The sequence below is a fragment of the Pygocentrus nattereri genome, chromosome 18 (assembly GCF_015220715.1).
Source record: "Pygocentrus nattereri isolate fPygNat1 chromosome 18, fPygNat1.pri, whole genome shotgun sequence".
NCBI classification, from domain to species: domain Eukaryota; kingdom Metazoa; phylum Chordata; class Actinopteri; order Characiformes; family Serrasalmidae; genus Pygocentrus; species Pygocentrus nattereri.
Window position 1 is genome coordinate 2922359 of NC_051228.1, and position 12673 is coordinate 2935031.

Consider the following 12673-nt stretch of genomic DNA (forward strand, 5'->3'; position numbering starts at 1 on the left):
CATTTCTAAGACTGAAGAACCCCAGGAGAACCATCTTGGGTAAGAACGTGTGTTTGGTGGCCCAGGCCAATGAAGCAATAAACACACGAAATGTCAGAAAATGCACCCAGTCTAGCCAATCAGAGCGCGGATGGGCGCGTCTTGTCGGAAAACGGGTGTGGAAAAAAAACAAACGCCCCTTTTTAAACGCTCGGCTTCCAACAGCCAACCAAGTCCAGCCATATCTAAGCGGCAGCTGGCAGCGACAGGTGCTTCCCTCACCTCGTTGACACCTGCAGAGGAGTTATCCGTTTCTCTCCAGGTTTTCTGAAGAGCACTTTGGCTGGAGGTCAGCTGGGTGACTTTATTTGGAGCATTGCTGTGGAAACGTGGAGTATTTTAGTTCTTTAAAAAACTTTTGAAGCTTTTTTTGAGACCCACCAGCCGAAGCTCTTCAAGCCCAGAAGGTTCTGGTGGCTCTTTCTGAACATCTCCAGCCTCTAAGAAGCGTTTTAGAAGAACAGAAGGAAGGCCCAGGTGTAAAATGGCAAATAAAGGGTTGCAGCTTTTGGGCTACGTCCTCGCCCTGTTGGGTCTGATTGGGCTCCTGGCCGGCACCATCATGCCCCAGTGGAAGATGTCCGCCTACGTGGGGGATAACATCATCACGGCCGTGGCGATGTACCAGGGGCTTTGGATGTCCTGCGCCTTCCAGAGCACCGGCCAGATGCAGTGCAAGATCTACGACTCCATGCTGCAGCTGGACAGTGAGTAACCTGACCTAACTTGGGGGGGGTATAAAACAGCTCCTTATTCGAAATCCCCGTTCCACCTTAAATGGTGCAGCAGTTCCATTGTGGCCTGTGGCGCCAGAATGGAACTGCTGCACCATTTAAGGTGGAACGGAGAATTAGAAAGAGAAGCCAACTTTAAGTCTACACTGCTTGCTTTGGAATATCATATATTATATCAGAACAGTTATTAGCCAATTATGTGAACTTCAAGGCCATAATTATGTTGATTTCATATATTTTAGTCATATAGAAACAATATAAGTCTGTCCAGGCTCTGCGTTGCTTCACTCCAGGGTAGATTCCTTTGAATGTATTTGAGGTCCCACATGTGAAAAACATCATTTTCTTTCATTTGAGTCTAGTTATATTGAAATATTGTTGATTTATTAAGACAATAAATAGGTATAAATAAGAATAAAAGCAGACATTAGACTGTAGACAATAAATAAAAGCAAATCTGGTGTTAATCCAAGATAAAATGACTGTAAAGTGAAGTAACCGTACGGACTGTAGGCCCATAAGCTTCCCAGGATTTCCATTATCATGGTGCTCTTAACGTTCAGTACGTTCAGGTGTGCTTGAGCTGGTCGAACCGGTTGGTTGTTTGGAGATGGACCAGGAAACGAGCGCGCGCTCCTGCTCGGTGGTTTTGCATGGGCAGTCAAATCGCCTCTTCACACAGCAGTGATAATGACGGGCCATTCTGGTGCCCAACGCTGGGCCAAGCCAAGGACGTAATCATTTCTAGTGCAGAAGCTTTTCCCCGAGGAGTTTCAGGAGGTCTTGGCTCAGGTGGCCTAAACGAATCACCTGATTTTTTTTTGGTGTTTTACACCTCCAGACGTTGGAGGAGTATCAGGTACCACAAAGAAAGCCAGTGCTCCTAATGTGGGAGAACGAAAAAGGCTGGCATCGCTCATTTTAGAGGAATACTTTACATCCAGGGAGGTAAACAGGGAGCAACAACCCATTAGACTGAGTTTTATTCATCAGCGTTTTTATTGTGTAACATGAGCCATTCCATATAAGTCAGTGGCTTTAGGGTGTGGCCCTCAGGGTGCACCTGTATCCAGCTTTGGGGCTGAAACTGGCCTGTTTTGAATGCTTAAGGTGCGATTTCTTTCTATATTTTAAATATATCTGCCTCCAAATACCTTTCGTTTGTCTGTTTGTTGACCCAAACAAGTGATTAGTTTTTCTTTCTTTTCTTGTGAGCTGCTCTGAAAGGGTTTGGTGTCATTCTGACCTCACTTCTGCCTCGGGGCTCAAACAGGACATTTAATCAAAGGAGTGGAGAATGGGCCGTTAAGCCTGTTATAGTCCTAGAGGTGGCCTAGATAAATAACGGTTGTCTAAGTAACCCGCTAATGATTAATTCCCCCTTTCTAGTAAGTAAATAAAATCGTGCCTTTCATTATATAGGCTAGAAAAGGGTGCCATAACTTTTGCACAGGCCACATCTTTCATATTTTCCCCCTCCGGTGTGTTAAAAATGGCAAGTGCACAGTGATTGGGTATTAGGTGTGCATAAGTAGAGGATATTTTAACTTATTTTCGCTTGGAAAATCGACAAAAAGATTCAATTTGGCGCCCAAACTTTCGCATTTGTCCACAAAACTCAGGATCTTAGAAATTTTCCGCTTTTTCTTGGTCACCTTAGATTCCTCAGTGTTCATATCCAACGTAATCTGAGATTTTGTTTGCGAAACTCCTAAAAATAAATAAATAAATAAAGGTCATTTGGCTTGGATAGACAGTTCTAGGAAAGTTTTAATTGGAAAACAAAGTTATTTAAATTTTTAAAAAGTTTTATCACAATTTACATATTTGTCGAAAGGTTCCTTTTAATGAACCAAAAATGGATATTCAGTGGCATTGCTCTAAAAAATCCTTTGACTCCTGTTTGTTTTTAAGAATAAAAATACTTTAAAACGCTTAAAAACAGTTTATAAAACACACAGAATCAAGTAATCCTAATAGTTCTTGGCTTGGAAATACGTTTCTGGAATAGTGAATTAATTGGAAAAGATCGTTCTTGAAACTTTACAAACGTTCTTCACAGTCTCACTAATAGAAATAGTCCTTTAGGGAACCAAAAGTGGTTCTTCTATTGCTTTGCTCTATGAAATAAAGTCCTAAATAGTTCTTAGCTTGGGTACATGGTTCTAGAATAAGCTTGAATTGTTCTTGAAACTTTAACAGTGCTCTTCGCAGTTCTCCACGAATCTTTAGGGAACCAAAAGCGGTTCTTCTATGGGTTTGCTCTGAAGAACTCTTTTTGACACCTTTTATTTTTAAGCATATGCTTAAAATTATTATATAGAGGGTATAAAATAAAGGCTCCCAAAAGGTTCTTTGCTCAGACATACAGTTTGACCCAAAAAGCCCTTTATTTTTAAGGGTCTGTTGCTGGAGTTTCAGTTTTATTTATTTTGCTGTGAGAATATTTTGTGTGTGTGTGTGTGTATGTATGTATATATATATATATATATATATATATATATTCATTTTTTTGACAGAATATTAAGAAAATCAGCTGCATTGTGTGACTATTTCAGGATGACTGGACCCACAGAAATGCTCCAAAACTGCTTGAAGTAAAATCACTTTACATTGACTTACATTAAAAGTTCTGAAAGTTCTCCTGTAAAGTTGACGTTTTGGGGGTGTTTGTTGTTCTTTAAGCGGTAATGATCTGTTACCATATAAATATGTCACTGAATACTTTAATATTAGGGAGTGCCCGTTTCTATTAGTACTAATTTAAGAGTTTATGTAGTTTAACTAAAGCTCAGATAATAAAATCTGGGCACCGCTCAGCAACACTTTGTGTTGTAAAGCTGTAGGAAAGTGTGCTGAAAGTGTGGAACCTTTACTGCTGGGTTATTCATTGCTGCTGTAATGATTACACAGCCGCACTGGTTCAGCTCCGTGCTCCTCCTCCTCCTCCTCCTCCTCCTCCTCCTGCTGCTGTTCCTGCTCCGCTGGTGGAAAGTCCTCAGCGTCCCGGTTTCGGGGTGGAGGAGGGGCGAACGCATCACGTTTGCTTGTTTTTTCCAAAGCTACCCTATGCAAATCTAAAGCAGCGTCCGCAACGTGGTGAACTTCTCAAACAGGCAAGAACACGGAACCGCAGGAGCGATTATTTATCACCTTCACATCGACAGAACACAGCAGCTTTTAAAATAGAAACTAATAACACTCCAGTCATAATGAGCTACTGATTTCTCAACCTACATGCCTATAAATAAAGGTAATAAGTGGCTCTTGGCTTTGACATGCAGTTCTGCAGCCTTAAAGTGAGTGAGTGCCTTAGAAGAACCTAAAGAACCTTGTTTGAAAAGGACATGTGAGGGTGAAGAACCTTTTAAGAATCCAATTAACCTTCACACAATGTTTTTTTCACAAAGTAATCGTTCTTTCTAGAGTTGGTGCAAAGGTTCTTTAAGCTTTAAAAAGGTAATTCACCCCCTGTCTCATTTCTAAAAAAAAATGGTTCTCTAAGGAACCATTCATAGAGAGGGTTTTAAGGAACCAAACATGGTTCTTCTATGGCATTACGCACAGAACTCTTTCTAGCAGCTGTACTTTTAGGAGTGTATAAGGACTTCATGAAAGCTTTAGTAGACTTTTAGTGGTTCTGTTGAAAAGTTCATTGGGTTCTATTATGGTATCGCTCTGCCACCTCTATTTAAGTGTGAGCTCTTAAATATAAAAGAGAAACGAGTGCTGCAGAACGTTTCCAACGTTCCCTAAAGAACCAAAGAAGAGCGTTTAAAAACTTTCACATAATCTAAACATCTTTTCTATTTTAGGGGTTCTTCCTAGAAGCTTTAGATGTGGAGGTTCTTTAAACCTAAAAAGGTTCTTGACACTCGCACATCCCAATTACAAAGATGGTTCCATCCATTGAAAGGAAGTAAATATGGTTCTTCGCTCCAAAGAACCCTTTTCAGCCTCGTTTTTAAGGGGTCATCCACACACAACCCTTCGCTCAGTGACCACACGCCTCTATGTAAACATAACTGTTTATCGCTGCCAGCTAAGTGGCTTTAATGGGATTTATTTGTTTTACTTGGCTATCAGAGCCTTTGATAAGGCCTTATCTTCTGTACACCACTTTATGATGATCTACAAACAAGAATACAAGCCAATTTCGATAAACTGTCATTACGCCAGTGCTGTGAATGACTAGCTTTGAGAATGATCTTACAGCAAAGCTTAGAAGTAGCTGCTGTTGGGTAACATTCAGGCATAAAGAGAGATTCAGACGTCTTTACAGTGGTGGTGATGGGAACCAGGCGTCGCCATGACTACAACACAGATATAGACACTTTATTTATCATCCAGAACCACCAGAGAACCCACACGAGTCTTCTGAGCTTTATATGGAATGTTGATGATGGAAAACAGTGGAAAATCTGGAATAATAAGTGTTATTTGAGGACTATTTTGCCTCATAACACCCTGCATGTTATGTATCCCTCCACCACGAATGGAATGTAAGGCCAAAATCTTCTCAAAACTATCATAAAACAGCGTCTCAGTCATCAGGCAGTGATTTCAAACCATCTCATGTAGGAACTTTCTATGCGGGAGTGTTTGGAGGTGGACGTCTGGTTCCTATCACCACCACTGTGAACAGACCTGACTCTAGAAAGGAGCATTCACACCAAACCACTCTGGACGACTTTGTTTTTACACCATGACTAGGTCTTTTACTGTAGAACTGAACCTTTTATTTTTTAAGGGTGTTCCTGAGGTCTGTAGCACATGTCCTTCAATTTTCATTTCAAAGCAGAAGTCATTTTTTCCAAAGCACCCACATGTAAACACAGATGGCTTTTCTATGGTGTGTTTTGTTTGTAAGGGATTTTACAAAACATGTTTTTTTCTCCTTCAGTCTCCGTCATTAATCTTTTTGAATCTTTTTGAATGATACTGAAACTATGCAGCCAGATTGCTGAGAAAAGGCCGAGCCCCTAGACGTCTAAACAGAGAGAGATAGAGAGAGAGAGGGTGGGTAGTTCTGTAGAATGAAACCTGAGTGTGTGTGTCTCTCCCTCCCCCCCATGACTGGTTAGACCTGTTCTCTGCTCACACGCATACAAAGTCACAACGGTGACACACACTCTCTCTCTCAAAGGAGTTTCTGGCTGGAACCAGTTTGTGTCTCACCTGACTGCAGGTACAGGAGAAATGGGGGATGGGCATTTTGCACCAAAGTGAGCAAGTAAATGAAGTTGGGCTTAAAACAGACGACATGTTTGAGAATTTACATTCATAATTACAGCATTTGGCTGATCTTTTCATTCATAGTGACTTATAGGCGATTGTTAGGAGTCTTGCCCAAGGACACTCGTTGGTAGAGACGCCACCTCAGCCATGTAAAACTCCAGGAAACATTTTTTGTTGTTGGTAAATTCAGTGGACGTGTAAAGTCAACGGTAGATACACGCTCAGAAAAAAGGTGTGAATCCATCACTGAGGTGATCCCCACAAGGCTCCATCTCAGTACCTTTAGTCAGGGAACATAACTGAACCATAATCCACTGAAGCTGGACTGCCTCCACACACCCCGCCTCGCCTCACCTCCAGGCTTTTATTCCACTGCTCTGTTTTAAAACATTCGGTTATGAAAAGGAACAAATACCAACTTTTCACCTGGAGGAACTGATTTAAGCTCCACAATCAAACCCTAAAACCCACTGTAGAACCTTTTGAGGGAACATTCACACTGTCTGTACCTTGATGAAGAAAAATGTACCTGCACAGAACCTTCATTTCTAATCGTGTAGATGTTCTATAGAACATAACCGTCTCGGTTATTGTGTTGAATTGCTGCCTATTGACCGGATGCGTCACCAGAAGCGCTCCTTTCCCATTTGAAGTAAATTGGTGGTTCTATGGCAAACAGGAATCCATACAATGCCAGCGTAACCCAGCCTAATGTAGTCAAACCGGTTCTGTATTAAACTGAGGGGATTCCAGACCTTCTCCTTTTCCAGTACTTCTCTCATTTCAGTCCCACAAATCATTACTAAAGTGATTTTTTTTTTTTTTTCTCAGTGAACTAACAACAATACTTCACATAGCCAAAAATAGTGGCAGCAGCCTTCTTAATGGATGAATTTTGCCTGTTCTTTAGTCTATTTGTATAGATAATCGTGTGACATGCAGGTCAGAAACCACAAGTCTGAGATGAAGTACGATGGTGGGGAAAGGCCTCTGTTTTTTAGCCATATTAGTGCTCCAGTCCAGCTTCACTAAGCTGTGTTTGTTTAATATTTTTGCCAGAATATTACTTGAACGTGCCAAACCTACTTTGTGGACTGGAACCTGGCACTGTTCGTTCTATACGCCACACCAGAAGGACATCAACTGGCTTCAGTGGTTTTACATGTGACGTGAAAGAGCAGCTAAACGGTCGCGTCGTTTACATGACCGTAAATGCACACTTGGTGCTTTTAGATGCAGTTTAGAGCAAGTTTCGTCCTCCGCCTTGAGTCAATATGAGAGGATTACTGATTTCATTAATACTAATAGCACAGAGATCCATCAGAGTCGGTGCTGTAGGCCACTGTGAAGTAGTAGGTCTACTGTGACTAGCTCTTAGCAAGACTAGCCTTGCAAGGATGTGGCAGCTAAACGGCTTAGCTAGCTACATAAATACCACTCACTAAGATTAATATAGATGTTGTAATTTAATTTTAAACATGGTCCTGAAGGTTTTTCATAAAAAAGGTCCCTATTTCTCTACTGAACTTTGATAGAGATGTGCCTAAATGGGTTTTGATGGCTTTTTTTGCCCCCAAGCAACTAGCTTAGCAAAACCTTCTTTACTAGAAGTAATTCATTATAATACCCTGTGACTCATGTCTGTAGAACATCTCAGAGCTTCCTCGGCTTTCTTTTCTTGGTTTCCTTTGAATTCTTGCATGATTAAGTGGTTGAGATGTAAACAGAGTCGTTCCGAGCGGTTTGGTGTGAAACTGTCTGTTCTAGATAAACTTGCAGAGCCAGAATTGTTCACAGTGGTGGTGATGGGAACCAGACGTCCACCTCTAAAAGCTCCCTCACAGAAAGCTCCATGAATTCTCACTGCCTGGTATCTGAGATGCTGTTTATGGTGCTGTTGTGGTACTTTTGTGGGTGTATATGTGAGGCAAAACCATCCCCAATGAAAATGTGCTTTTTCAGTTTTACCAATATCAACATTGCACATAAAACCCCAGACAAGTGTAGGTTCACTGGTGGTTTTGAATAGGAAATAATATTGCTGGGAAGGTTTTTAGTTATGAACATCTTCATACATACATCTTACGATGCATGACTTCACAATAAAACCACTTGAGTCAGTATTTCACAGTAGTAGTAGTAACAATCAGAAACTTCCATATGGTTAATTGGGTATCCACAAATCTTGGTAGTTTCCAAGTGGATACCTGAGCAGAGCTGCTTCTTTCGTTTAGAGTTACGTATGAATGGAAAGGGTGTTTAAAGTGATGGTCACCACCTCGTTGGTCTGAAATCCGAGAGCGCAACATTAACGTCCATCTTTTTCTCCGTATCTCCAGGTGCTCTCCAGGCCACGCGGGCGCTGATGGTTGTGTCCATCCTCCTGACCGTGATGGGACTGGGTGTGGCCTGCATGGGAATGAAGTGCACAAACTGCGGAGGTGATGATAAAGTGAAAAAGTCCCGCATTGCCATGACTGGAGGAATCGTTCTCCTCGTTGGAGGCAAGTTTCCTTTAATGCTCTCTGCTGCAGTTCGGATTTAGTTGGGATATAGAACAGTGCTTCACTAATTACAGTAATTAGTACATGGTGATTTATATATTAGTATACTGACCAGGCTTTTTCTTTGTCTTCTGTAGCTCTCTGTGCCATCGTTGCCTGTGGATGGTTCTCTTCCCAGGTCATTCAGGACTTCTACAACCCCTTCACTCCTGTGAATACAAAGTATGTACGACTGCCAGAACTACAGCTCACAACCCATTTTCTTGGCAATAAGCGGTTATTTGAAATTCATATTCAATACTGATGCGACGCACATGCAGAACGGACTGAAACTTTCCGATAGGGAATGTAATCGGATACAGGTGTTTACATGGATATTATTCTTCTATTTTACAGATTATTTACAGGATTACCCACCTCGATCAATTGAAATTGTATTCTGAACTGTCTTAATTGGACCATTAGTCTATTCCGATTAAGGTGTTTACATGGAAGTATTGTATTCCGATTGAGCTATTAGTTGGATTATTAATGGATTAGGCTGCATGTAAATGTAGCTTGTGTAGCGTAACCGTAGAAGAGTAGTTTTTAGTTATCATTCAGGACCTGATTTATCTAATCAGTCCTTCATTTAATTGTTGCTTATGTATTTACAGTGCTGTGTAAAAATCAGACCACCCTTCATTTTTTGAATTTCCCATTAAAACAGCCGTTATGTAAAAGTTTTGTTATTCCGCCTTATTAAAAAAAAGTTGAAAGCAGAAATTTTCAGTGCTTAAAAAACACCGTTTCAGAGATGAAAAGGTTTGGTCTCACTTTATTTGGATAGTCCACTATTGATTATCTACAGGTGTTCAAATTGTTAATAAACTAATAATCTAATTAAATGATCTTATGAAACTCAGTTGATTCTAAGCAGTGGTGGGGTTTGGGTTAGTATTTGGGCCAAGGTTTGGACTAGGCCCAGGGTCAGGTTTTGAGTTGAGGTTAAGGTTAGGGTTAGGATTAGAAGCAGGTTTAGAGTTAAAGAAAATGACGGTCAATTTATTAGGTGTTTAGTTGAATGTGACTTGAAAGTAAATGATCTACAGAGCGTCTAAAGTGTCCTGAAAGCAGCGTCAGGGTAAACCCCCCCCCCCCCCCCCCCCTGCTTGTAGGATAAACTGTTTGACCTGCTGAAAAAGCTCCACCCCTTTAATCTTCAACTGCATTCCTGATTTGCTCCATCTGGATGTTTTGAATGGTTTGGATGGTTGAGCTTCCTGTAGCTGCAGCTGGGCGAGTGTCAAGGTCTCACTCTTTCCTCCTGTTCCTCCTTCTCCGCAGGTACGAGTTCGGATCGGCAATTTTCATCGCCTGGGCCGGCACTTTCCTGGTGGTCATGGGCGGAGCCATGCTGGCAGCGTCCTGCTCAAAGAGCCAAACCAGCTCCAAATACCCCGCGACCAAGTCCCGGCCGGCCAGCAGCTCCAGGGATTACGTGTGAGCGCCACCTGTTGGCCAGCTTTAAGGACATCACGAACCGCAGGGTGGTGACGGTGGACGTTTTCTCTGTACAGCGGATCTGAGACCAGATTTATATATGGTTTTTACGGTGGTCTCAGATCAGCGGTCGGGGTCAACGTCTACCAAGAAATGGCAGTCACTGAGCCCTGTCACTGAGTTTTTTAAACTATTATCATTGCTTCCATTTTTAAAGGTGCATTTTACCCTATTTTTATAGTCTATTTACCCAAAGCCCTTCATAACTAACATAGCAGAAGGAGAGGCCGATGTAAGAGCCTGATGGTTTGAGACTGATTGATCACTTTCTCTCTGAAGTGTAATAGAACAGTGGAGCCTGTGACGCTCAGGGAAAACTGTTTGTATGTGTTCTAGATCATTTCGTCATAGTTAAAGCCAAAGTGAAGTGTCTCCTTCCCTGCGTTTCCTCTCTGAATACTTTGAGAGGCCGAACACTAAGACTGAAGGCAAAAGAGGGCAATTAAAAACATACCGTTACTTACAAAAAGATCAAAAATGACATCTTGACGAGTGTAAACATCTAACGTGTGTGCAATATATCTAATGTTAGACATAAGGACGCCGATAAGACTAAAACCAATTTCTAGACGTTTTATTTCTCACACTAGTAGATATCGTGGCTAAATTTTAGGATTACCGCACCTGACATGATTTTAAAAGAAGTAAAAACATCCAGAAATTGGTTACAATGTCTTATCATAGTCCTGTAAACAGAGATTTAGCCATATTGCCTGCAGTCGAGGTGCAAAGGCCTCATTTTTTGGCTGAGTTTTTGAAGCCTGTTGTGCGAGAAGCAGCTCACAGCTTTCAGCTTTTCCTTCTTTTAAGTGATGAAGTTTGTAGTTTCCCCACCTTCTAGAACAAAGACGGGCTTATTTGCCGTTGAAGGCCGTGCCCTCCTGGGCCTGATCTAGCCTCTGAATAGTGACTCATCTTTTTTGTGAACTGCCCTTTTCTTTCCCTCTTCTGCTGTGCAAACCTGGCAACCGACTTTTTTTTGTTGTTTTTTTAATTAACTCTGATAGCGCTTTATCATCGAGCTGTAACAAAACCTCTTCTGTTTCCTTTCTTCACGACAAATATTTGTAGATATTCCTCAGTTTGTCATTCTGTCCTTGCCATGTCTTACACAAAGCCTGTTTTTTAAATGTTATTTTGCGCAAATTAATTTTATGTAAATAAACATGAAAATGAATGAGTTGAGTCTTTGCTTTCTTTCAGTCCGTTCAGTAGGATACGGAGGGTCTAGTATCAAGGATAAATCTCACTTTCCTCCCTTTCTTTTTAAAGGCACAATACTGAAAAACAGCTTATCTTATCATAAGGGATGAAGGCATGTCGGAAAACGGAAAGCACCTGGAAATCTACTGACCTGCAGAGGTTTCACTAGGCTGGCTTGTAATTCTAATTTTCTGTTCCACCTTAAAAGCCACCTTAAGAAGCCATCTAAAGTGCTTAAGTTGGCTTCTTATTTTCCATGCCTCCTTAAATTGTGCGCTAGCCACATTCTAGCGCCTATAAGGTACTGAATTTGGCATCTTATTTGAACCTTCCATTCCACCTTAAAATAGTGTAGCTTTGACATTCTGCCACCTTTTTAAGGCATGGATGTTGGCTTCTTATTCAAATGTTCTGTTCCACCTTAAATCGTGCAGCAGTTACATTCTGGTGCCTCCAAGCCACTGGAACCTGAATACTTTTCCATTCCACCTTAAGTAGCACAGTAGCCACGTTTCGGTGCATTAGAGGCACGGGAGTGTAACTGGTTAAGTTTAAGTTTAAGATTTTTCTCCCCTTTTTTTAAAAGACACATTATAAAACAGCTTATAATTATAAAAGATGAAAGGCAGGTGAGAAAATCGTGTAGAAATGAACTAAAACTGTTTTGGTACAAACATTTAAGGCATTTGGCTGAAGCTCTTAGCCAGAGCGACATTACAACTTGATCATTTTTACACAGGTAGGCCAAGGTGGTGTTAGGAGTCTTGCCCAAGGACTCTTATTGGTATAGCGTAGGGTGTTTGCCCTGGTGAGGGATTGAACCCCAGTCTATAGTGTGAAAGGTGTTAACCACTACACTACACCACCAACAACCACACAAACATCATACACGTAGCGCTGGGAAAAACGAGATGCAAGAGGAAATGTAGGATATTGGCTGTTTAATACGTTCAACATGGAAAAAAGATCAAACGGAGAGTTCAAGTTGGTAATGCAGGTAATCAGCAGCACTGAAAGCTGTAAACTGGGACTAAAACAGCAGCACATGCAGCGGCCGCCACACCAGGCTTCATTTCTTTGGATTTGTCGCCACCGTGTGGTCAATGCGAGTAACGGCACTCGGTCTAACCACTAAAACTGAATGGGGTGCAGGAAAAAATCACAAGTAACGTCAGCTCGTGTGCTTTTGGCCTATTTAACCTCGCTTCATGTTTCCTATTTGACATAATGGAGCAGCTCAGCGGCCCATGTGCCTCTAAATAGCACTGGTTTAAGCGGAAAATATATGTGTCCCCAAGTTTAGGTCACATATTTAGTCAGAAAATTCAAGAAAGCAAACGTAAAGCCTCACAGACAGAAAGACAGACATGCAGAAGCTGTTACAGTGGCATCAATGGTCTCTTTCACTCATAA

At 41.4% G+C, this 12673-nt stretch overlaps 1 protein-coding gene across 1 annotated transcript; it reads left to right on the top strand.

Moving 5' to 3' along the window:
• Positions 1–223: 223 nt before the first annotated feature.
• On the top strand, positions 224–11237 carry cldn7b (claudin 7b). Its single transcript, XM_017725788.2, has 4 exons — positions 224–746; positions 8351–8515; positions 8653–8737; positions 9842–11237. The coding sequence occupies exons 1-4, from the start codon at positions 524–526 to the stop codon at positions 9999–10001; spliced, it is 633 nt and encodes a 210-aa protein (XP_017581277.1). The 5' UTR covers positions 224–523; the 3' UTR covers positions 10002–11237.
• Positions 11238–12673: the final 1436 nt, after the last annotated feature.